The sequence below is a fragment of the Candoia aspera genome, chromosome 1 (genome assembly GCF_035149785.1).
Source record: "Candoia aspera isolate rCanAsp1 chromosome 1, rCanAsp1.hap2, whole genome shotgun sequence".
NCBI classification, from domain to species: domain Eukaryota; kingdom Metazoa; phylum Chordata; class Lepidosauria; order Squamata; family Boidae; genus Candoia; species Candoia aspera.
In genome coordinates this window covers 256,076,953-256,100,620 of record NC_086153.1, presented here as the reverse complement: position 1 = coordinate 256,100,620, position 23,668 = coordinate 256,076,953, and the positions used below count along the sequence as shown (strand labels likewise).

General features: G+C 36.8%; 1 protein-coding gene across 1 annotated transcript in view; it reads left to right on the top strand.

Moving 5' to 3' along the window:
- Positions 1 to 1,934: 1,934 nt before the first annotated feature.
- METTL15 (methyltransferase 15, mitochondrial 12S rRNA N4-cytidine) overlaps positions 1,935 to 23,668 on the top strand; it is a 100,295-nt gene continuing 78,561 nt past the window's right edge. Inside the window, exons 1-2 of the mRNA XM_063289543.1 lie at positions 1,935 to 2,072; positions 4,059 to 4,383. Coding sequence (XP_063145613.1) covers positions 4,123 to 4,383 — 261 coding nt within the window. The 5' untranslated portion in view covers positions 1,935 to 2,072; positions 4,059 to 4,122. The remainder of the gene's footprint in view (positions 2,073 to 4,058; positions 4,384 to 23,668) is intronic.

Genomic DNA, 23,668 nt, shown 5'->3' with positions numbered 1-23,668 from the left:
GAGTAGAATTGTGCTTTCGAAGCAGGGATGGGTCGCTTTAGATTTTTTTTTTCTTTTTTTGCGCAAGGAACCAGGGGTAGGCTTACTTTACAAGGATTAATAAAGAACGTGCTGAAGAAGGTGATTTTTTTTCGGAATGGATTAAATGAAAAAGTTGAATGAAACAACTCTTAGGTTTATTTATTTATTTGCTGTCGTTTCAATGTAATCGTTCTATCCTTTCATTGAGTGGACAGGTCACATAGGATATGGACTTGCGTGTAGCTCAGAAGCAAAGGCCAATCTTGTTTAATTTGTTCAAGCGGCATAGTTTACTCCAGAAGCCTAATTATAGTGACTCAAAAGTACTGTCTGACTTTCGTGGGAATTAGTTTTTATTGGATTGCGGCCCAACCCACACTGAATTCTTACGCTGCATGTCTCTTTAAGGTGTAGGTGGCTTTAAGCAATTTCTCTACGGAGTGAAGTGGTTGCCCGTAAGGGTGCTGAAGGGCGGGCGTTTCCTCTACTATTTGGGAAGTTTCTGAGTTGAAGCACGTATAGGCTTGATGATGCATTGCGTGCGTTTTAATTTGAAAGCGATACACTTGAAGCTGTACGATTCCAAGGCCTCTGCGAGAGCACTGGAATCTAAAGTATGTGTTATATGACAGACACGTGGCTCAGTCTGAAGGGTACATTTATTAGAAAAAGAAAGGAAGGAAAGCAGCGGGGGAGCTTGTGACTGCGTTGTGTGCATTAACCCTTTACTCTCTGCTTTTTAGCACATAACGCCCTTCCCCGCATTTAGTTTACTATGGGCGGGGTATTCGTCTAGTACAAATACATACCACACCTCGGATATCTCGAATAACGGCTGTCGCTCTGAAATAGTTAATAGTAAGTGGGGGAGGAAATGATAGTGTGTAAGTACATTAGTGCGAAGTGGGAGAATAGTAGCTATTTGCATATAAATAGCTGGGGGGCAGTTGGTGAATGGATTTATAACAAGAGCTTTTTAATAAACATAAAATTAAAATAAACATACCATCATTACAGATTATTTATTCGTCAACTGGCAGTCGCCAGAGGGATTAGAGCATATAAAACTTGGATAACATACTTAGGCTTAATTGTACGTTCGTGAAATTGAGGCTTGATGAGCGAATCTATAGGTTGACTGTTTTACTCATTACAACTGTTTTTGTGCATGATAGAGTGATGGTGAGGGCCCCAAACAGGAGATTGTCGCAGTATGATCTATCTATAGGAATGGTCATTTAGAGAGAGAGAGAGAGGAAGGTTTGGTGGCTTTTGTTTTTATCCTTGGAAAAAAATAGCATACTTACAAGCAGTCATGAATGTCGATCTAAAAAATTTTTTTCTACTTAATGTGCCCCTTCCCCCAGGACACCCAGTGTAGAATAAATTACTACTTTATTATGTTTCAGGGACATTGAGGACTAATAAAATATGTGCTATCTCTCTGCTTGTGATCATTCTTTCACATATTGATTTGGGTTGACAAACTATGATATGGGAACATCTAAGATAAAAATAAGAGATGCTTACGCAAAAATGAAGGGTGTTAATGGCATGAGGGAAGAGAGTAGGGAAATCTAACAAACGCTGAACGTGTGGATCCCTATTAAATACCTGTTAATTCGAAAGTCAGTTCTGCCGAATTTATGGAGTTTTTGTCAATATAAGAGTGCGTGGCTAATTGTAATTCAGAACCTGTGAGAAATTAAAGTAGGTGTGTTGTATTTCCGTCTGGAACTAGCAATATTCAAATACATGTGGAGAGAGGGGTCAGAAAAGAATGATGCCTCGTACCATAAGCGTTGGTTTCTTTCACCAAACAAATAAATGCACAATATTTTATTTGGTTTGTTGCTCTTTGGGAAAGTGGAACTGAAAGCGGCGAGGTTTTGTTGCAGGGAGGAAGCCTTTTGGCAGCCCACCTGCCTCCGCCAGCTGTAACGAAGAACCTAAGAGGCGGAAGCGTCATCCAACGCCGTGAGGACCGCCTTAGAATGAAGTCTCCCTAAAACCTGGGACGGGTGAGACAAGTAAGCGTTTGAGGAGAAAAGGTTCGTGGTGTTTTGCATACATTTCTAATCCCACATGGATGCATACATTTCTAATCCCACAATAAAGTATCCTTTCCTTGGGAGTCCTAATTGTAAAGGAAATGGCGATGATGGTATTCTCTCACCTGTTCCTTCCCTGGTCTCCAGTGGATAACGTCGGCTATATCTTTTCTGCATTTACGAGAAAGTGTTGTTTTTGTTGAGCATCTTAAAAGCACCTGCCAAAGTAAAAGTCCCTTGAAAAAATAATGGCGATATAGGTTAATAAATGATAATCCCCAGACGGTTTTAACCCCAAGCATTGGATCCCTTTTCAACACTAATAATGTGTCAAAGAAAGAAGCACAGTTATTAATTATGGGCGGAATGAGGCAATTGGCAGTCACTCTGGACTTGAACGATTGTGAGACTTGTGCATTTTATTGGTTAAAAGCAGTTGAAACAACAGTTGTAACAGTGAACAAACTCATCTCAAATGACTTAATTTAGTCAAAAAGCTTTTTTTCTCTTCTCCCTTTGTCAACAATTGACTCTTTCCAAATATATTTTCAGCATCCTTTCACTTGGCATGCATTTTATGACCACATAACAGGACAACATTTAAAATGAATTCCTGAAAAGCAAAAAGACTATTTATGGGTCCCTTACAATTGCTTCTATTTAATTATTCCTGTTCTTTTCATGAATGTTAGGATGGCACAGGTTGCACGTTTACATAAATACTCTTATTTGCTTAAAATTTCTATTGCAGCTGGAATTTGCTTTATTGTAGATACATAAAAAGGCTTTGATTATTCCTACTCTTGTAATGTTTGCATGCTCTTGAGGCTAAATAAAATCTGCCTCATTGATGGGGAAATTACAAGCCACATTCCATCAGTTAAATGCATTTAAGACAAAGTGAGAGGAGGCATGATAATGATCTATTAAATTATGTTTAGTTTGGAAAAATAGGGAGAAGTTTTTCTTGGGTTATCCGTTGAAGCTCAATGGAGGAATATTCCAGACAGATTAAATATGGAATTTTTTTAATCAGAAGGTGATAGTGGTAACCATCAATTTGGGTTATTTTACAAGGGAATTAGCTTTTTCCTTCATATTTTTTTTTATCAGTGACTATTGCATTAATAAATATTGACTGCACTATTAGTAATTCCTTTGACTATATGTTGCAAGAGAATTAGATGGAGGCTGCTGTTATGTTCTTGTCTATGTTCCATGACTATATGGCTGCTTAATCAGTAGAATAGTATATGGACTAGATAATTGTTGGTTCTCCTCATCTACTTCCATTCATAGCTTGCAATAGCACTTGTTTTTAAAGCAAGTCAGCTTGTACTCAGCTCTCTGATTTTTCATTTTTAGGCAAGGAGTCAAGACTTTTCTTTTCAGCCAGCATTTTAAAGTTGGGGTAATTTTAATAATGGTTTGAACTACTTTTCTGAAACTGTTTTATTGTTAACCACGTTTGAGTGTCTTGTGGGTAGGAAGTGGGTTATAAATGATAAAAATAAATAATGCACATAAAAAATAGTGATAAATCTATTAAAAAAACAAGCTGAGGGAAGAATATCAGTACATTTATAAGAACAGACATTGCTAATAGAATACCTTGTGGAGTAAAGAAGTTTTCAAAAGCTGCATGAGATCTAGAGCTCCCCAAGGAGAGAATTCTACAATTCTATAAACCATAAAGTATCCATAATTAGCTGGCATACTATACTTAAGGATTCTTAACTGTCTTTAGAATTGTGAATGTAATTATTTGATTCTGATAAATTATTTTCAATGTGCTCTTTTTTAACAAATGCAAACTTAAACTTTTGAAATACTTAGAAGGATTAGCAGTAGCAAGTGGCAGTAGTTAAATAGCCCCATGTAATACTAGCTAGCAGCAAAAGCTTTCCATGGCAATTTCATTACGGTTCTTCTTTCCTATTGACCATATTGTATAAACTAATTTTGATTTCTGTTGCTTTTTTTCAGATTGATATATGTACTAATTTTTTACTAGTATTTATGCCCTGTCCTTCAAGCAACTATCTCCAACATGCATTGGCTTCCATATTTACAAAAAATCTGCAATCAATTTACTTTGCATACTTTAATTCATTCTAGCCCAAATTGCTTAGGTATGTCAGTAAAATACATACATTCTTCATTAGCAAGTACATGTGAAGCTGAAGAAAAATTGCATTTCAGTATTGATGAAAACTTACAAGATGGAATAAACAGTGAAGATAGTCAACAATTACATAATCCAGTTATGGTTGAAGAAGTTGTTGAATTTTTAGCACCTCAAAAAGGACAGGTAAGTTGGAATTTATTCTCAAAGTAGACACACATTTTTGAAAATATAAAAGATTATAATATAGATGAAACATTCTATTCTGTGACATACATTTGACTTTCCTATTGTACTGTTTTTTTAATCTGTAATATTTTGTTACAAGTGAAATACATAGTTGTATATATGCCAATTTTTAATGAAGCAATATTTAGAGGAGGCAATCTTAACATGAATTTTGAGCAGTATCCAGTAACTGTTAAGAAATGTGGTTTACCTATAAAGTTAGATATGGTTATCATATGAAAACTTCTAAAAAGACCCATCAAGATCACCTGAGAAAATTTTGTAGGGAATCTCAGAACAGATGTCATGAATCAAATCTATCGCAGTAACCATTGTCCTGTATCCAAGTTGGAAATAAGTTTGAAAAGAATCAAAGGAAAATTTATATCTAATCATTCAGAAATTATTTAGTTATAACATACTGCACAGCCTTCTTTCCAAAGAGAAAATGAATACGTAGTTCTAATACTGGCCAAGCCCTTTCATGTCTAATAATAATTAAAATATAAATGAGCATATCACAATATCCTGCTAGAAGAGAAATCCGAATCCCTAGTAGAGAAATGCTGATTATCTGGGACAGTTTTCTGCTAAGATCTGCCTTATTGTCAGCAAAAGTACCATTAAAACGTAAGTATCTAAATTATATGGGGTGTATCTCACAACATCCTGTCTACATACTTGTTTGAAGGAAGCATTGCTATAACCTCTTAGAGTGAAACTCAAATTAATCTTACCTGAAAAACTATTTTGGATATTTTTATGTATTGTTTTTAATTCAGTTGCCATTAATACGTATGTATGCTGCTCAGAATCTATTATGATTACAGCAGTCTACATTGGTAAAATAGATATTTTTGTTGCCATCATTGCAACATAATAAGATTGCAAATAGTTTTCCCAAGCTGTTTTACCATTGTTTTACCATTATTTTTTCTTATGATCATGTTTCTGCCTTTGGTAAGTTGGTTTTAGTTCTTTTATCTGATTCACTTACCTTTGTACTGATAATTGTTTACATTTTTATGGTGGATTTGAAAAAATGTATATTGTAATAGGAGTTGTGTATTTTTATTATTTTAACTAAGTAATCACTTACATAATTCATTGAAGTAGTATTCTAGTCCACTTCATGCTTTCAAGCTTCTTAGCAGACTAAAAAGTGGAAATACAAATGTATGCTCAGATAATATTTTTGCCTAAATATGTGACCCTTTCAGGTGTTTTAGAATGGGAAATCTTTTTGACTTCCAGGATAAACAATCATATGTTTAGGTTAGGTTTTCCTTTGTAAAAAATGTAACTATTTTGTGATATGCATTCAGTCTTTTGATTAGAGACATTGTTGCATAAGTTTGAATGGCATTTTTTAAAGTTTAAATTACAGTTCTGTGTGCTTAAATTAGTTTGTGTTATATATTCAGAGTACTGTATAGTTTCACTGTAACAGTCATGCAATATGCTAGCTGATAACATTTCTCTGTTGCTGTTTATAGCATAGTATGTACCCAACCAAACAGTGGCCAAAGTCTGGTTTCTGAAGCAGTTAAGACACTGGTTATGTCTCCACATGTTAGTGGGTTTTTTTTCTTCTGTGCATGTAATGTATCTCATTCTGTTGGCCATCCTGGCACATGATACTGGTGTGTGTTGTTGGTGTCTTAAGTGGCAGGAAAAATGTAAATTTAGCAATTCTGAAGATGGAGAATGTGGAATCTCAGAATGTTGGTGTCACAGGTTCATTTGATACCCAAGGGTTGTTTATTCAGACTCACCAAGATGTTCCCAAATGAGAGACACTGCACACGAAGACCTTTTGTTCACCCCTTTTATGTAGGTGGGGTTCTTTTACCTATAAAATCACTAGTTATAGTATAAAAGGGCTTTTTCTCTACCTAGGTGACCAACTAATACAATTCTTTCCAACTAACCTATATTGCTATCACTACTACTACTCTAAACTGTCTATTATAACTAATACATGTAGGTCACTAAGTTCTATCACTATACTATTTCTATAACTATGAAATGCTACTAACAATTCTACTACCTTTAGAACCCAGTTCTCCTTTAAATGGACAAAGTCTCACTCACTCCTTCTCTACCTTTGTCAGAAACCTTGACTGCTGCTCTCACCCTCGCTTTCTTCTGCTTCTCCTATACTACTACAGTACACCCCCAGCTATTCCAAACCTTTTAGGAGATGCTTTTAACCATCTCCCAGCCCTCCTTATGCTGAGGTGTGTTAGGCTTAAAGGGGAAGGAAAGCACTTAAAGGGTGCCTACAATTTCAGGATAGTCCGTCCTGCCACAGTTGGTTTCAAAGGTGGAAAGGAGAAGATCTCAAACTGTTGGTGTCTGCAGTTCTTTTATGGCTTGAAAGGCCTGAAAGGTAAGAAGAAGAAAAAAAGTAATTTTGAGCATAAAATCTTAGATTTGCTTGAAAAATTAGAAGTTCCCATTGCATATGTTTGTCAGGAACATGTCAAGAACATGGTTTGTCAGAAGCAAACTACATCAGATATTCAGAACACAACAGAAAAGCTGAAGAAGTATGTATTGCAGTATAGTATGGATGCTAGTGAGGAAACAAGTGAAAATAGGAAACATAACTTGAAGTAGTTATGAAGTGGTATGTTCAGCAACGTTCATGTGGCATTGATGTACACAGAATGAAATAGCAAATAGTATTGTAGAAAGCCACATAAATATAAGTTTGAAAGTCACTGATGGCTGTAGCAATTTTGTAAATGCTACAGAATTTTTAATGAACCAACTTTTGATGACACTTTCTGTGTATTGATGGAGGAGATAGAGCCTTTCAGGAAAAGTTTATATAAACTCATTGCTGTAAATACCCCAAATTTACAATGGCAATGAGACCCATTTGTTATTGCACTTAGTTCCTGACAACATTCAGACATTTGAACCTGAAAGATCAACAGCAGGATAAAAATCAAGGAGAGGATGGCAGGAAGTATAGCTGCCACATAAGTCTTAAAATAATTTCAGTATAACTTTTGAGCAACTGTTAATGACTTTGACAATATATTTACTTTTTTAAAAAAAAGAATGACCCGAAAGCTTAATGGATTGCTTGGATGATGAAAGAGCATCTGTCTATGAAAATATTTTGAATCTTACCCCATTCTTGATTTTACCTGTAGGAAAACTACCTGTTACTTAATGTAAATAATGAGTTTCTAGTTAGCTCTTATGTAGTTTTCCATTGCTTTAGAATATTTCCCACTTCCCAGTTCCTTTTTGAATAGTATTCTTTGAAGTGTGTTGTAAGAATGAGTCACATTCCCATTTTGGTTCGATTTATTTTCAGTGACGTTCCTGTTGCAGTAAATTTGAAGAAATTTAATTCCTGAAAACAGCGTAAAATATGCTATATTATCTAAGGATTCTTTTTTTTGCATTTTAAGGTTTCTTAGTTCATTAAAGAGTTCTATACTAGTGTATCCGTGAACTTTGTCAATATAAGGTGCTATAGTTGTATAAATGTTTTGTATCATACTTAGAATGATACCTCTCCCTCATCTGAAGTCAAAGGGATGGAGGGGGAGGTCTTCTAGCAGAATATTTCTTCTTTTTTCTGTGGTGATACATCTGTAATGTAATGGGAGAACTAAATAAGTGCAGGGAATCTGCAAAATAAGTGATGATGTGTAGACATGCTGGTGCTGAAAAAGGACTGGCAACATTGGCCTTAACATGTAGAGCCTGTACAATGAGTTACTTATACTGAAATCATGTAACCTTTATTTCAGTTCCAGTGTTGATGCTAACAGAATGTTTGGTTCATCTTGGGACCAAACCTCATGTGATACTAAATTACATGAAGATTTTTCTTTTTCTTTTTCTGTACAAAATGCAGCAGAAGAAGCAACCATCTTCAGAGAATTAGAAGGAGATTGCTGCTTGTATCATTTGGGAAACACTTTTTTTTTTTTTTTTGCTAAAATTGCTTTTAATATTCGTGAAAACTGGAAGCTTCAGACTAAATCAACTGACAAAATATTCAACATTTTTGGAAGCCTAGGAGGAAGGTGGGAGGAGCTTTTGTGTTAATTATGTTGAATTGCTATGCTGTTTGCTTCTATAGCACTGAGTGTAAAGAATCAATGCATGAGATCTCTGAACAATTGCATCCTCTTTATTATAGAATTTTGTAATTTGCAGTGATCTTTGTAGCTTAATTTCAGCAGACATTCTTTTTCATGGCATCTTTTTCACTCCCCACAGCTTACTTCCTGTGTACATTTTTACTGAAGGAGTATGTACAGCTTTTACCAAGAAGCGTATTGTAAAGCATTTGGTCTAAGAACCAGATCTCATTTTCTGTGGTACTAAGTTGGTTTGCTGCTATCACGTTGTACCACATAACAAATTACAGTATTTCAAGAGCTTGTTTATAATCCTATATTTTAATATGCAGTGCTTTAGGGTGACTCAGCTTGTAAATGACTTTGTGTACACTTTCTTTCTGTGTTAAAGCATTAGGCTTTGCATATATATATATATATATATATATATATATATATATATATATATGCAAAAGTAGTCATAAGAAAGTAATCTAAGACCTTTGAATGAGACACCGGTCCCAGAAGTAGTGATAGATATCAATAGTTATATACTCTTCCTGGTACTGGCCAACTTTATAAATATTTGAATATTGGTTTATACAGTGTGATTCAGATTTTCAGTTTCCTGCTACACCAAATAGAACAAAAACATTAAACTAGTTAAATGAAAGTAACATATATGCCACTTAAACTACTGTTTATGTTAAGCAATAGTAGAATTAATGCAAGAATAGGAAAATACAGCTAATTGAGCATACTGCACTATTTGTCATTCCAGTCTTCCCCTTATCATGGAAAGGAATGCTTAAGTTCATTGAAGACCAACTCTGGAGACAATTTGATCAATTTTGGTATCCTACTTGGCTTCTGTTTCTTTGAAGCTTGATTATTTAATGCCATAAAGTTGTCAAGAGTCCCTCCGGTGGGAGGAGATGGACAGTGACAAATTTGATAGATAGAAAATTTTCTTCTTGTCAACATGGCTGAAAACATTTTAAGATAAAGTCTAGGCTGACTTTGAGTCAATCTTGAATTCTGGTCCATGACATTTTCTTAACAACAGTATGAAAGTAGTGTGCTCTTGCCAATATGGTGTAGTGGCTGAGATATTAGACTAGGACCAGGGAGATCTCAGTTCAAGTCTACTATCAGCTAAACTCAGTGATAATGTTGAGTCAGCTCCTATCTCTTAGCTCAGTCTACTGCACAGAGTTATTGTTGTTGAGAAAAACTGAAGGTGGTGGTAGCACTCTACATGTTGCCTTGTGCTTCAAGGGAAAAATAGGATGTAATGTGCCTTTTCCATAACTGCTCCGACCTTGTGGAACACCCTCCCCCCAGTAATCTGGCAGGCCCCTGTCCTTTTAGCCTTCCAGAAGGCCATTAAAACCTGGCTCTTTAGCAAGGCACTGGGGAAGAGTGATGGGAACCTATAGATGGCTGTTGGGGCATCCTAGGAGATGACTGAGGTGCTGGATATTTAGGTCTTGGTTTTAATTTTGGTTTTATGGTTTGTAGTTTTAATATTGCTGTGAGCTTCCCAGAGTTGTGTTTTGAATGGGTGGCCATACAAATATTCTTAAAAAGTAAATGTAAATCTAAATAAAAAAGAAATAACACTTTTGATTTCCCCATCTAGCCTAGAATCCTAGAATACCCTCTCCCATTGAAGTACCATTGCAATCTGAACTGGCTTACCTTTTTTGAGGTTAGTCCAGGTGTTGCTATTTAACAGAAGTATTTTTGTTCATTTAAAATATTTTTACTAGTCTTCTCTTGTTTTTTCCCCCTGAAAATTCTTTAAACTGGTTTTCAAATAGGAACTTTACCCAAAAGAGTGATAAAGTATTTCTAAAACTCCAATTTAACCCAGAATAATCACAAAACAAATTGCAAGCGATAAAAACTATGAAATTTAAATTGATCAAAAAAGACCAAACTGCTAACTAGGAATATAAGATAGACATAGAAAAGAAAGCAGTAAAATATTTATCACAGATAAAAACGTATATCACCAATGATATTACCTATAATTAACGTTCAGTACTAGAGTTTTACAAGCCTGAAGCTGCTTATAAACACGTGGCCAGCCTAAAACATTGGCTGAACAACAACAGTACACTTTCACATATATAGAAACAAATTCTGAAACAGACCTAGAAACCTATTGTGTTTTCCCATAATTACTTTTATAGCAACACTACAGGATCCTACAGTGTCACTCACAGCATCAGAGGGTGATACATCCATCTTCAGTAGCATATATCATAATTAGTCAGCTTGTGCTTTAGAAAAATTGGCCAATTGATTTGCAAGAGAATGAGTGGGCAAAAAATTGATATCAGAAACAGCAATATACAAAAACCATTTGGGGAGCACTTTAAGTCCCTGCTAAAGTCTCCCTTTATCTGTGCCCTTTTGGCCACCCTGCATTTTGCTGCTGCCTACCCCTGCAGCCCCCTGCCTCCCCTAGCTGACCAGGGGGGAGATAGGTGGGTGGGGGGAGTTGCAGTGGAGGGGAGTGCAGCAGCACAGAACAAGTATGAGGTCCTGGCCTAAGGAAGGCATGGTCCTGGCCTAACAATGGCAAGCGAGAATATTGGAACTGCCGTCACTAAGTAGTGTGGTCAGAGGATGTTTCACCTAACGTCCGCTTTGCTTACCAATGGAAATTCTAGTCCCAGTTAGGGTCAATAAGCAAGGACTACCTGTATATTCAGTTTGCAATTAGCTATTATTCCATGATCTTTTCTTTTCCACAAGTCTATTGCCACGCTAGGTACATTTCTTGGCATTTTTTCCCACGTGTATTGATCTTTGCTAAATTTCATTCTCTTATTCTCAGTCCATTTCTCTTAACAGATCAAGTATTCTGAAAACGTTTGATACTTTTGTTGCAGGTGTGGAATGTAGCTGTTGTTCTGGGTGCTATTAACTTATATCTGACTAAACATGAATAGTTTTGCTTTGTAAATCTATTGATGTACATCTAGGGCTCATTTTTGCTTGAATAAATAGGATTTTTCTTTTCTGCCACCTATTCTCTATATTCTCAGTCAGTTTTGTAGGGTCCCTTAGTGTCCTAGAGCAGATTTTGGATATGCATATGAAAGTAGCAGAAGAATCAATTGTATTGGAAGATGCCATTGAACAGAGTTCACCATTGGATAAGACATTTTTTATTGAGCACCCTCCATATGTATGCATTTTAACTCCCGGTATTACTCAGACAGCTTGGTAATTGCTGAGAGTTCTGGAATTCGAAGTACTGTATGTAAGTGTGGAGAATGCCCAGGCTGGAGAAGGCAGCCGAAATTCACAATAGCAGGATTCACACAATAAGTTCATCCAGAGTGGTAGCATGGTGTAGTAGTACTGGACTAGGAATGGAGAGACCGAGATTCTAGGCTTCCTTCAGGCACTGTAGGTAGCTGGGTGACTGTGGCCCAGTCACTATCCCTCAGCCCTAATCGGCATCAGGCTTGGTAACAAGCTAGCTGATAAACAAAACCCCTTATCACATCATGCATTGGTAACTTTGCTGTATCAACTAGGTGAGTGCAGTGTAAAAACAAGTGCATCATGTAACCATTCAGAACAAACACTGGCAATAATTCGATCACCTGGAAGCAAACAAACTATGTTATGAATTAGCATGTCATGTGAACCAACTCTTTAAGTCTGTAGCACTTTTAGAAACTATGCATTTTTAGTTTCATAAGATAATTAAAAATACTTTAATGTATATGTTTTTTAAAAAATTTATGAATACTGAGTTAATAGGCAATACTTTAAAAAATGAAGATGTACTTATTAACCCAGATAAATAGGTTATTGCTATTGTAAGCGTGTAGTACTTACTTTTGCCACTTATATTTATATGAAAATAGTATTTTCAAGAAGTCATCTCCTCATTTTTATATCAATAAAAAGCTATATAACATTATGAAACTTTTCAAGCAACGTGCAGATAGAGAAAAGAGTTTAATTCCTACCTGTACTTAGGAATTACATCAGAGTAGCATACATTCTTAATAGTAGATTTAAGATTGACAACTCACTATTGTTTTCATTGTTAGGATTTTTGTACATCTTCTTTTTGGAAGAATTTAGTACTTTATTAAATAAAACCACATTCTTTATCTATCCCTCATTATCTTCTATGAAGTCTTATTTGTGACTTGGTATTATGATTCCATTTTACTAACTGCATGATCCCTGGTTGAGTGAGGACCCTGAAAAACGATAACAACAGCACCCCTGTCATGAGTGAGGATGGCGAGCAGGGGGCTCCCATCCAGGCTGTAAAGCGCATGCGTAGTACTGAGGAATTAGGTGGCCATTCAAAGAGACACAGATCAGGCCCGCCTTAGTCTTTGGGGTTTATATGTCTGGGTTTTCCCACTCTTCTTCAGTTTGTTAGGATTCTCTGTTATGTAGCAGTAAATAAACACTAGAGACCTATTCCTTGTCTCAGCGTGGTTCCTGGCTGTTAGGACAACCCCAAAGATTAAGATAGAGAAGATAATAACTGTAATTATCAGGATAATTGCCTGAGAATAATAATAAAATTAGGGAAAAAAAATAAAAATATGCATAATCCAATTGTTTTTGAACCATACCTCTTACTCTCCTCAATTTTTCAGTTTCATTCCAAATACTTTTATTAGAGAATACTTGTAGCTTTTCTTGTGATATTAGAAGAAATGAAAAGATGATAAACTTGGAAGTTAAAAAAGGGCAGCATTATTCCATGCTGCTAGAGTAATATTTATTTAACAGCAAAAACATATTTTGAAGTTACATCAAATGTTAAAGGCAAAAGGAGATGCCATAATATTGGGTTGTTTTGCCACAGGAGGACCTGGAAAGTTCTGACACTATGTTCCCATAAAGGCTGGAGTGTAACTGAACTATCTGTTCTCCCTTCTCTTTGCTGCCTGTTTATTTCTGGATAGATTGAATGGGAATCCTTCATGCTCAAGAGCTTTATACGTATTTATTGTTCAGTTTTATTCATATACAATTTTTATTAAGAATTTTAATTACAATAGTAAAAAGAAATACAAACTAAACTTAGAGAAAGAGCATAGAATGGAAAGAAAGAATAAAATGTGCAAGAAGAAAGAAGAAAAAGAGAAGAAAGAATATAATAAAGAAAAAAGAAAAATATAAAGAAGTGACTTCCAACCTTCATCACAACAAGTATAAACAAATTTAATAACTCTTCACCCCTATAAGGTTAAACAGATATCTCTTCATCGTATATCCCATCCCTTATCTATAAGTAAATCCATAAAACATCAACTATTCAATCCTGCTGCCAGCAGCAAGTCCATAAAGAGTTGCCAGATTATTGCAAAAAAAAAAAAAAATCTTATTGTAACCTTGAACAAATAAACCAACTTTATATTCCTTCCTTTTACTTCTAACAGTCTCTAATTCAATAAAATATGTGTGCCATGATTTGATTTCTCTTAAATTCTTCTTTATCCCATTGCACAGATTTCTTCAAGGCTTTAAGAAGCCTCGTCTTTAAATCCAATAAGAAAACATTTTCCAAGTCATTCTCTTGTTTTATTGTTTGAATTTCCCTTTTAATTTTTAAAACTTCAGCCAGTTTCTTTTGTATATCCAGTAAAGCGTCCTTTTCCAAATCATTCTCTTGGCCTGTCATTTGTAGTTCCACATTCTCTACTTTACTTATCAGATAAAATTTGTTCCACATTTGTCATTTCTTCATACATCTTTTAGACACAGTCTATCCATAGAAGCAGACATCATTACTGACAGTATCGATATTGTAGTTACTAACTTCTGGCTCCGTTTTCCAAAGATCTCCTTTAATATTTCCAATGTTATAATGTTTTGTATCATTCAGTAAGTCCCAGTATTAACTGACATTAGGCTTTGCATTTTTTTTCTTCTGCTTAAAATCTTTAGTCCCCTCTAGTGTCCATTTTCTAAAATCATCACTTATCTTTGTTATGACTTGCAATTGCCAGGATAACCAAAATAAGTCTGTTTCCCATGAGAAGTTGTTTATTTTTTTATAGTTAATTCCAAAATCTAATAGTAAAAGTCAATATTCCAAATTTATCTGGACCCTTAAACTGTTGAAAACTTTCTTAGATCAAATCCTTATATAGCTTTTTGCTATTTATTTTAAATCTTTAAGTTCTTATGCTTGTAATTAATTTTTCTTTTCTGAGTTGAAGATAAACTCATCCAATTAGGACTTTTCAAATGTGTCATTCCAAAGATCTCTAATAGCTTTAGAATAGTTAATAGCCAATTTCTGAAAGTGATTACAAAGTGAGGTTTGTGAACTTAGTGTCCTTTAAAAGTCTCCACTGCAGTTACGAGCAAGATGGCTGATCACGTTGTCTCCCAGTGCTCAAAGCCACAGAAAACTGCCATCCTGTGGTCTTGCGAAGAGCAGCCGTCTGGAGCACGTGTGGGTGATCTCCCATCCTCTCCTTGTCCAGAGAGGTTCCAAGGAACCGGATTACTCACGGGTTCCTTGATCTTTGTTACGGTTGTCAGCTCCGCTTTCGCAGAGCCATCTTCAGTGCACCATACCTCCCTTGGAAGTCCTTTTATTGTTCAGTTTTATCACATTAGTTCTGTTGCTTATGGGGAGTGGGGTAAATATCGCAAGTTCCATTTTTATATATACATTTGCAGTTTTTTCAAAATTCATAATTTTTCCAAATTTCTCTACTTTTTACTTGTTTTATAGGCTCATATAAAGATACAGGACTTTCTTTGAGTCCCGGTGGCTAGTTTTGGCAAGAACATGGAACTTGGCTAATGAAATGAGTAAGATATTAAAGGCAGACTTTTTCTGTCAAAGATGTGATGGTGCTCAGCATATCATATAGACCTGAGCTCAGCAAGTTCGGAAGAGGACTTTGGGTGTGATGAACCCAAGAAATCTCAGTCCTTAACTCTTTCGTGCCACCTAGCCTAAGGATATAATCATCCTATTACATTGTCTCCTCAGTTTCTCAACCAAGCTGAAATCTGAGGCTTCAGGAAAAGCTAAGGCTGTTTTAAGGCATTAGTGTGGGGATGGGGGGATCACGGTGGTGAGAGAATTAAAGGATTGCCTGTCCTTTTCCATCCTTTTTAAAACCTTAATTGACTAATGAGAGATGCAGTATCAATAGTTCTTTTGCTGTGAATGAACCCAGCCTGTATATCTCCTGTAGTGAACTCTCCAAGGTCCTGACATGCCTAGTTCTTCTAGACATGTTTGTCTGTCTTCCACTCTATTGGTTGTTATGATTATTTGTAATTTCCAGACTCAGAATTACTATGCCATTTGAATGCTAGTTTCTGGGAGAAGGAACAGGATGAGGATTTTTTTGTTTGTTTGTTTTCCCTGTGGGTATGGTGGAAAATACGTGTTTGGGTTCAGTGGTGGCCAATCTGTTTGTGTCAGGAAGCCATACTTTTACATTTTTTTTCTGTCTGTCTCACACACCCACACTTTACATACAAACATGCTCATATTTGTTTGCACCTTCAAAGGCTAGAGGGGGCCTTCAGTCTCTCCCTTCTCTGAAATGTGTGGGATTTAAATTTTCAGCCTTTTTGCCTATTTCATTTATTAAGACCTATCACACTGACTTAACTCTAATTCTTTAAACATAAAATAGGAACAATTGACCTTATATTTTGTCTTTTTTAAAATAAATAATAGATATGCAATAAAGCAAAGTAGTGTTCTCTAGAATGGGTAAGGCCATATTCTTTCATGGTCGAAGCTATGAAAATTTAATATCTATGTTGAGGCAAGGCCAAAGAGAGATGTTGCTCAAACAAAAAAGTAAGAGACCATGGGGGAATGCTACAAAACCAACCTTGGCTAAAAGAGATTGTCATTCTTGTAGCACTGGAGAACGTTAGGAAATAAGTAGGAAGAAGTACATGAAAAAGGAACTCAATGGCAGCATTTTTCTTATTTAACAAGATTTGGATCTGAAAACAAAAGACCATTAATATAACAGAACAATTAAAACAAGTTATTGAAAAAAACAAAACACTTCCATGGGATTGTCAATCAGTAATCTCAGCTGACAACTGTGTTTTAATTAAATTTGAGACTGTTACCAATTAGTCTATAGCACTACAGGCTTCAAACTATGACTCAGTGTACTGACTCATCCAGCAAAACTTTTCTTACCAAAGAAATATCCAGGCACCCACAAGGATAAAAGATCAAAAGAAAAGCAGGTTCACTGACCTTCTTTCCCAAATCTTTCCACTAAATTTCAATTATCAGAAATGTGCAATGACTTTCTTTCCCCCACTTAATTCACACAATTTTGTGGTCACAGCAATTGCAGAAACATGTCTTTGTTGCTATTAAAAAGTAAATAATTCATGTTGACTGTACTTTCTTTTAAGAATTTTGCTTAGAGCTAATACTTGAATTTGTACAAAATGAAGCTCACTAGCTCATAAATGCATTGTATATAGCTTGCAAATATTTTCAGGTACCTAACCATAACTTTTATATTTCTTTTAGAGAAAGGTGTGAAATTACCAAATTAGTGATATTTTATTGAAATCACATTGAAACAATTTCACTATCTTTTATTTATATATGCTTTATATGACTGAACTATGTTCTACCACAAAATGAAGAAATGAAAAATTCAGAACAAAAATATAATTCTTATATGTATTCTTCATAGTGTTTTAACTTTTGTTGTTTTTCCCATGTTATTGTATATCGCCCAGAGTTTCATGATTCGGAAATTCTACAAATATTGTAAATTAATGAATAAATATGACTCTTTGTCTCAAAGTATAATTCTATTTGTGTATATTTAACATCAGTGCAGATCAAACATTTGTCAAAAAGAAACAGGATTATAATAGCTACCTCTTTAAGTTCATAGAGTTAAATAAGATTTGTATACCACTTACCCTTTTCTCGACTCTTAAAATTCTCATTGTGGTCTTGGACACTGAAAGATTTCAGGATTAAGCAACGTTTCAGCTGTCACTCACAGATTCTTGAGGTACTTCCTACCTTGGCAAGCTCTAATAGCTTATCTTTGGTTTACTTTGTGTAGCCTTCCTGAACCTGAAACATTTCAGATATGTTTGTTTATTTATTTATTTTTCAAATTTCTATCACTGCCCATCTCCCCCAAGGGGGACTCTGGGCGGTTTACAATAATATTGACAGTTAAAACCATAAAACACATAAATTATAATACAGATAACCGATATAAATAGAGAATAAATAAATACAAAATCTAAGCAATAAAATCTTGTTCAGTAGGGAGGGCACTATGACACCAGCCACTCCCAGGAAGAACTGTTGCCCTTCCCATCCTAGGCGAGGTGGCAGAACCAGGTCTTCAAATTCTTCTGGAAGGCCAAAAGCAAAGGGGCCTGTCTCCCCTCTGGGGGCAGAATGTTCCAGAGGTCAGGTGCCACTGCAGAGCAGGCCCACCTCCTGGACCCCACCAAATGGAATTCCCTTACTGACGGGGTCTGTAGCATGCCCTCTCTGCATGATCAGGTGGGATGGGTCAATGTTATGGGGATGAGACAATCCCTCAGGTAACCTGGGCCCATGCCATGTAGGGCTTTAAAGGTCATAACCCACACCTTGAATTGGACCCACGCAGCAGTGGTGTCACATGTGCCGATCTTGGGGCACTAATAACTGCCCGTGTGGCTGCACTGTGGACCATCTGAAGCTTCCAGATACTCTTCAAGGGTAGCCCCATTTACAGCCTATTGCAATAGTCTATATGGGAGATGACCAGGGCATGAGTGACTATTTGGAGGGCATCTCGATCCAGGAACAGGCATAACTGGCGCACAACACGAAGTTGCGCAAAGGTCCTTCTGGCCACAACTGCCACCTGCTTTTAGAGCAGGAGTCGTGAATCCAGGAGGACCCGCAGGTTCCGCACTGGGTCTGAATGGGGCAGTGCAACCCCATTCAGAACTAAAGATGACAACTTCCTGGATACCGAAAAGCCATTAACCCACAGCCACTCTTGACTTACCAGGGTTCAGCTGAAGCCTGTTGTTCCCTATTCAGACCCTCACAGCCCCCAGGCACTGAGAAAGGGCAGCTATAGCATCACTTACCTCACCCGGGGTGGCGATATATCATTGAGTATCATCAGCATATTGATGATACCTCATCCCATGGTGATGGATGATCTCACCCAGTGGTTTCATGTAGATGTTGAATAGGAGAGGGGAGAGAACCAAACCCTGTGGCAACCCACACAAGAGGGGTTGAGGGTCAGATCTCTCATCTCCTACCACCACCACATGTTGGATTGCAACTATTACTATCCATAGTTGGCATGGCCAACAATCATGCTAGCTAGAGATGCCAAAAAGTGTAACCCAAACCATTCTGGAGATGCTATGATAGGAAAGGCTGTGTCAGACACTTCTTCAGTAGCTTACCAGCAGACAAGAGTACCTCTATTGATCCTTTTGATACTGTTTCAGTCAGGCCTGTTTGACCAATTATTGTCAGTTATCTAGCCCCAGTATCTTCTATTTGATAGGTCTATAATTTAAAACAAATTCAGAAGCAGGCTTTTAGATCATGTTTAAAATGCAATGTTTTGACATCCTCTATCTGATGACAGACCTAAGTGTATTGTCAAAATCAAAACTACTGTTGACTATGGTTGTATCATAGTAAAATAATAGACAGCCTAGCATAATCTTTGAATAGTTTTAGGCCTTATCCAACTCTGACAGCTTCATCTCACATTTTTTTGTTGTTGCATTTATGTATTACCTTTCAAGGAACAATTTTATAATGTCAATATATTTTATATTTATTTTATCAGTCTTTATTCTCTACAATTTATTTTCTGGAATCTAAGATTCTGGAATATTTTTGAGATATTAATTGCAAATTATGATTGATAGTTTGAAATGGGTTCACAAAATGTGAATATGTTCACAAAAAGAAGCAATACATAAAATCAAATTTTAAAATCCACCTTAGGGTAACAAAATAACAGTCAAAGCTTTCAGCTTTTCTAGAACTCTTTGGCTAGTTGGTAAACAAAGGAAAAGTCGAGGGGGAACATGATCCCCATGGAAGACATGATGTTTTCATTAATTCCCTTAAAATATAGTGTGGAAAGAAGTTGAAGATACAGTATTCAAATTAGATTCTGGGAAAGTTTCATGTTATACCTAGGTATATTTCAGACCTATGCTGAAATAAATAAGCATGCAATGACTGATTATCAAGTTTCAAAAATATAAAGTTTAGTTGTTACATATAACTGATATGATAATTGATTTTTTATCTATCTTTAGGGAAGATGGGTCAATAATTTAGTGAAATAACACGGAAATAGAAACATAATTTTTATATGAAGAAAGCTGGAAATACTTTACGTGCCATGTTAGATAAAAATGACAGTCAAGATCAGTGTGTCTAGGTTTACTAAGAAAGTAGATTTTCCTCAGAGGGTATATTAGTATCATGTTACAATTTTTAAATAGGTTTTAAAATAGTGTAAAACTGTAGTGTAAATCTTTTGAAATATGTTCTTTATAACATGCAAGAGTTTGTATGAAGCACCTCTTTTTGCACTGTTAAAGCAGCCATGACTTTTGACTGGTGCTTAGCTCGGCTGGGAAAAATATGAACTGTTTTTCATTCTAAAACACCTCTTTCAAAGGATTAGCACAGCCCTATGAACGTGGCCCCACATTTCTGTAAGTGATACAATTAATTTAGTTAATGCTGGCAGAAGCTATATATATATATGACTGTTTAAATGGTTATGCATGTTTTCTGATGAGTTGTTAATTTTTTTATGGATAAAATGGTGTGTGATGCTGTTACATAGTCTAAGATTAGGGAACTATTTACCATAATGTGTTTGTTTTGCAATTTACTGTGTTAAGGTCTAATGAAATGATCTTCCAAGATTCAGTTACTGTTCTAGAAGCTCTTGTTAAAATTATAAGTTGCTCTAGCTGCATGTAGATTGTGGACAGCATGTTACCAATGTTAAGATTTTTATTGCAGAACAGTTCCAACTGAAAGCAAAAAAATGAAATCTGATGTATCAATTTTTTTAAAGGTGTCTTATAATTATGCTTGGGATTTGTGCAATTTTTAAAATGTCGGAATCCAAGTAGAAAATGATAGCCTTCTTTCTTCCTTTGATTATGATTAGTAGGAACAAAGATTATGGAAAAAAATGTAGAGATGAAGTAGGTTCCAATCGAAGCAAATATTTGTAGCTCAGGGTTGAACTGTGGAGTCCTTGGTGCTTTCTGAGCCTTGTTGTTTTCTTGCAAACTGTGGAGTTTGCGGTTCTTGCAAACTGTTGTTTTCTTGCAAACTGTGGAGTCCTTGGTGCTCATAGAGCACCAAGGACTCCACAACCACTTGTTCAGTGACTGAAGTTGCAGCAGCACTGAACAAGTGGTACTTATAACCGGTCCTCGAAGTTCCGGTGGTTGCACCAACCCCACGGTCATGTGATCACAATCCAGGCACCTGGCAACCGGCTTTCAGTTATGATGATTGCAGTGTCCCGCAGTGACATGATTGCCATTTGCAACCTTCCCTGCTGGCTTTCCACAAGCAAAGTCAATGGGAAGCTAGCGGGGAAGGTTGCAAGTTGCTCCTGCCACTTCTTCTCCTGAGGAGCCCTGTTACAGAGTATGAATCAGTTTGTTTTCATTGAATGTTATTTGAATAGAAGAGAAGAGAAAAGAAGAGAATAACCTTTTATTGTCATTCCACTATACACCAAGCTGCGCATTAAAATGAAATTCCGTTGCAATTGGCTCACAAAAAAATTATACACACACACACACACACACACACACACACACATACACACACAGACCATTCCACTGCCTACTCATTATCGCTAATAAATATCACGGTCCTACATATAACATGTGCCACAATGAAATGAGAGGATTATTCAGGAGTCTAATAGCCCAGGGGACAAAACTATTACCTAATCTAGCTGTTCTGCATCGAATGCATTGGAACCTTTTCCCAGAGGGTAACAAGGAGAAAAAGCCACAGTGAGGGTGGGAGGGGTCACTGGCAAGTTTTCGGGCTCTAGACAGACAGCATTTATATGCTATATCCTGAATGGGAGGAAGTGAAATCCCAGTTATCCTCTCTGCTACCCTCACTACCCTCTGCACAGACTTCTTATCTGAGGCACTACAGCCTCTGAACCAAATAGAAATACAGTTAGTCAGTACACTCTCTATAGTGCCTCTATAGAAAGTAAGGAGGATGGGAGGTGGAAGATGTGCTTTCCTCATCCGGTGCAGAAAATGCAAACACTGCTGTGCCTGTTTTACCAAGGATGCAATATTGAGAAACCAAGTCAAACTATTCATTATCTGCACCCCCAGGAACCTAGTGCTACTACCTGACTCCACAGCTATGTCATTAATAAAGAGTGGTGTACGGCTGAGCCGGTTCTTTCTAAAATCGATAATCTCCTTAGTTTTTTTAACATTTAGAACCAAGCTATTTATGTTACACCGATCCACCAAACCCTTCACCTCCTCCCTCTAAGCCCACTCATTGTCATCCCTGATAAGACCCACCACCGTTGAATCATCTGCATACTCACAATGGAGTTGGTGGTAAACCTGGCACAACAGTCATGAGTCATCAGGGTAAACAGCAATGGACTCAGGGCACAGCCCTGAGGAGAACCGATGCTCGAAGAAATAGGGCTGGAGATATTGTTTCACACCGACTGGGACCTATCAGTGAGGAAGTCAAGTAGCCAGTTACACAAAGGAGTACTAAAACTCAGCCCAATTTGTCTACCAAATGCTGAGGAACGATCGTATTAAATGCTGAACTAAAATCAACAAACAGCAATCGCACATAGCTCTTCTCCTCTAGATGTGCCAAACTCAAATGGAGAACAGAGGAGATTGCATCCTCTACAGAGTGGTTCTGCCAGTAAGCAAACTGAAGTGGATTGAACGATGGGGAAAGTCTGGAGACAATATGGTCCTTCATCAGCCTCTCAAAACCTTTCATCATAATGGGAGTGAGTGCTATTGGATGACAGTCATTAAGACATATGATCGTAGATTTTTTAGGCACAGGTATAACAGTTGCAGTCTTAAAACATACTGGGACCACAGCCTGATGCAATGAAATGTTAAAGATGTCCGTGAGAATGCCAGCCAACTGATCAGCACAGACCCTGAGTACCAGCCCTGGAATATTATCTGGGCCCTCTGCTTTCCACATATTGATTCTTCTCAGGGTCCTCCAGACATCAACTATATCAGGGTGAGGAACAGCCTTCTTCACAGGGATGTTATTAAGTGCCCTCCAGACATCAACTATATCAGGCTGAGGAACAGCCTTCTTCGCGGGGATGTTATTAAGTGCCCTAAACCTGCCAAAAATCATGTTAAGTTCATTAAGAAAATCTATATTCTCCTCATACAGCGTTGGAGTAACCTTGTAATCTGTGATGGTCTGAATACCCTGCCACAAGTGCCTAGTATTTGTAGGATCATGAACAAAATTCTGGACTTTCCGACTATAGGCCCACTTTGCTGATCTTATAGCCCTATTCAGATCAGCTGTTGCTGTTTTGAGTGCCCCCACGTCACCAGATTTAAAAGCAGCATTCCTCGCTTTCAACATCACATGTACTTCATGAGTCATCCAAGATTTCTGATTTGCCCGTATAGTCATGTTCTTAATAACACTAACATCCTCCATACACTTCTGAATATATGCAGATACAGATGAAGCGTATTCTTCCACATTAATATGTTGATTATTTGTTGCAGCTTCTTTAAACATGTCCCAGTCTGTACACTCAAAACAGCCTTGTAAAGCTTCCATTGCTCCCTTGGGCCAGACTCTCACCTGCTTCACAATTGGTTTTTCTTTAATTAACAAAGGCCAGTATGCTGGAATTGGCATTACAGTAAGATGGTCTGAAGAACCAAGGTGAGGGCGCAGAGAAGCCTTACATGCATTCTTGATGTTAGAATAGGCTAGGTCCAGTGTGTTCCTATTCCTGGTTGCAAAATCCACATATTGATTGAAATAAGGGAGAAATGTTTTCAAGTCAGCCTGATTTAAGTCCCCAACTACAATAAAAACA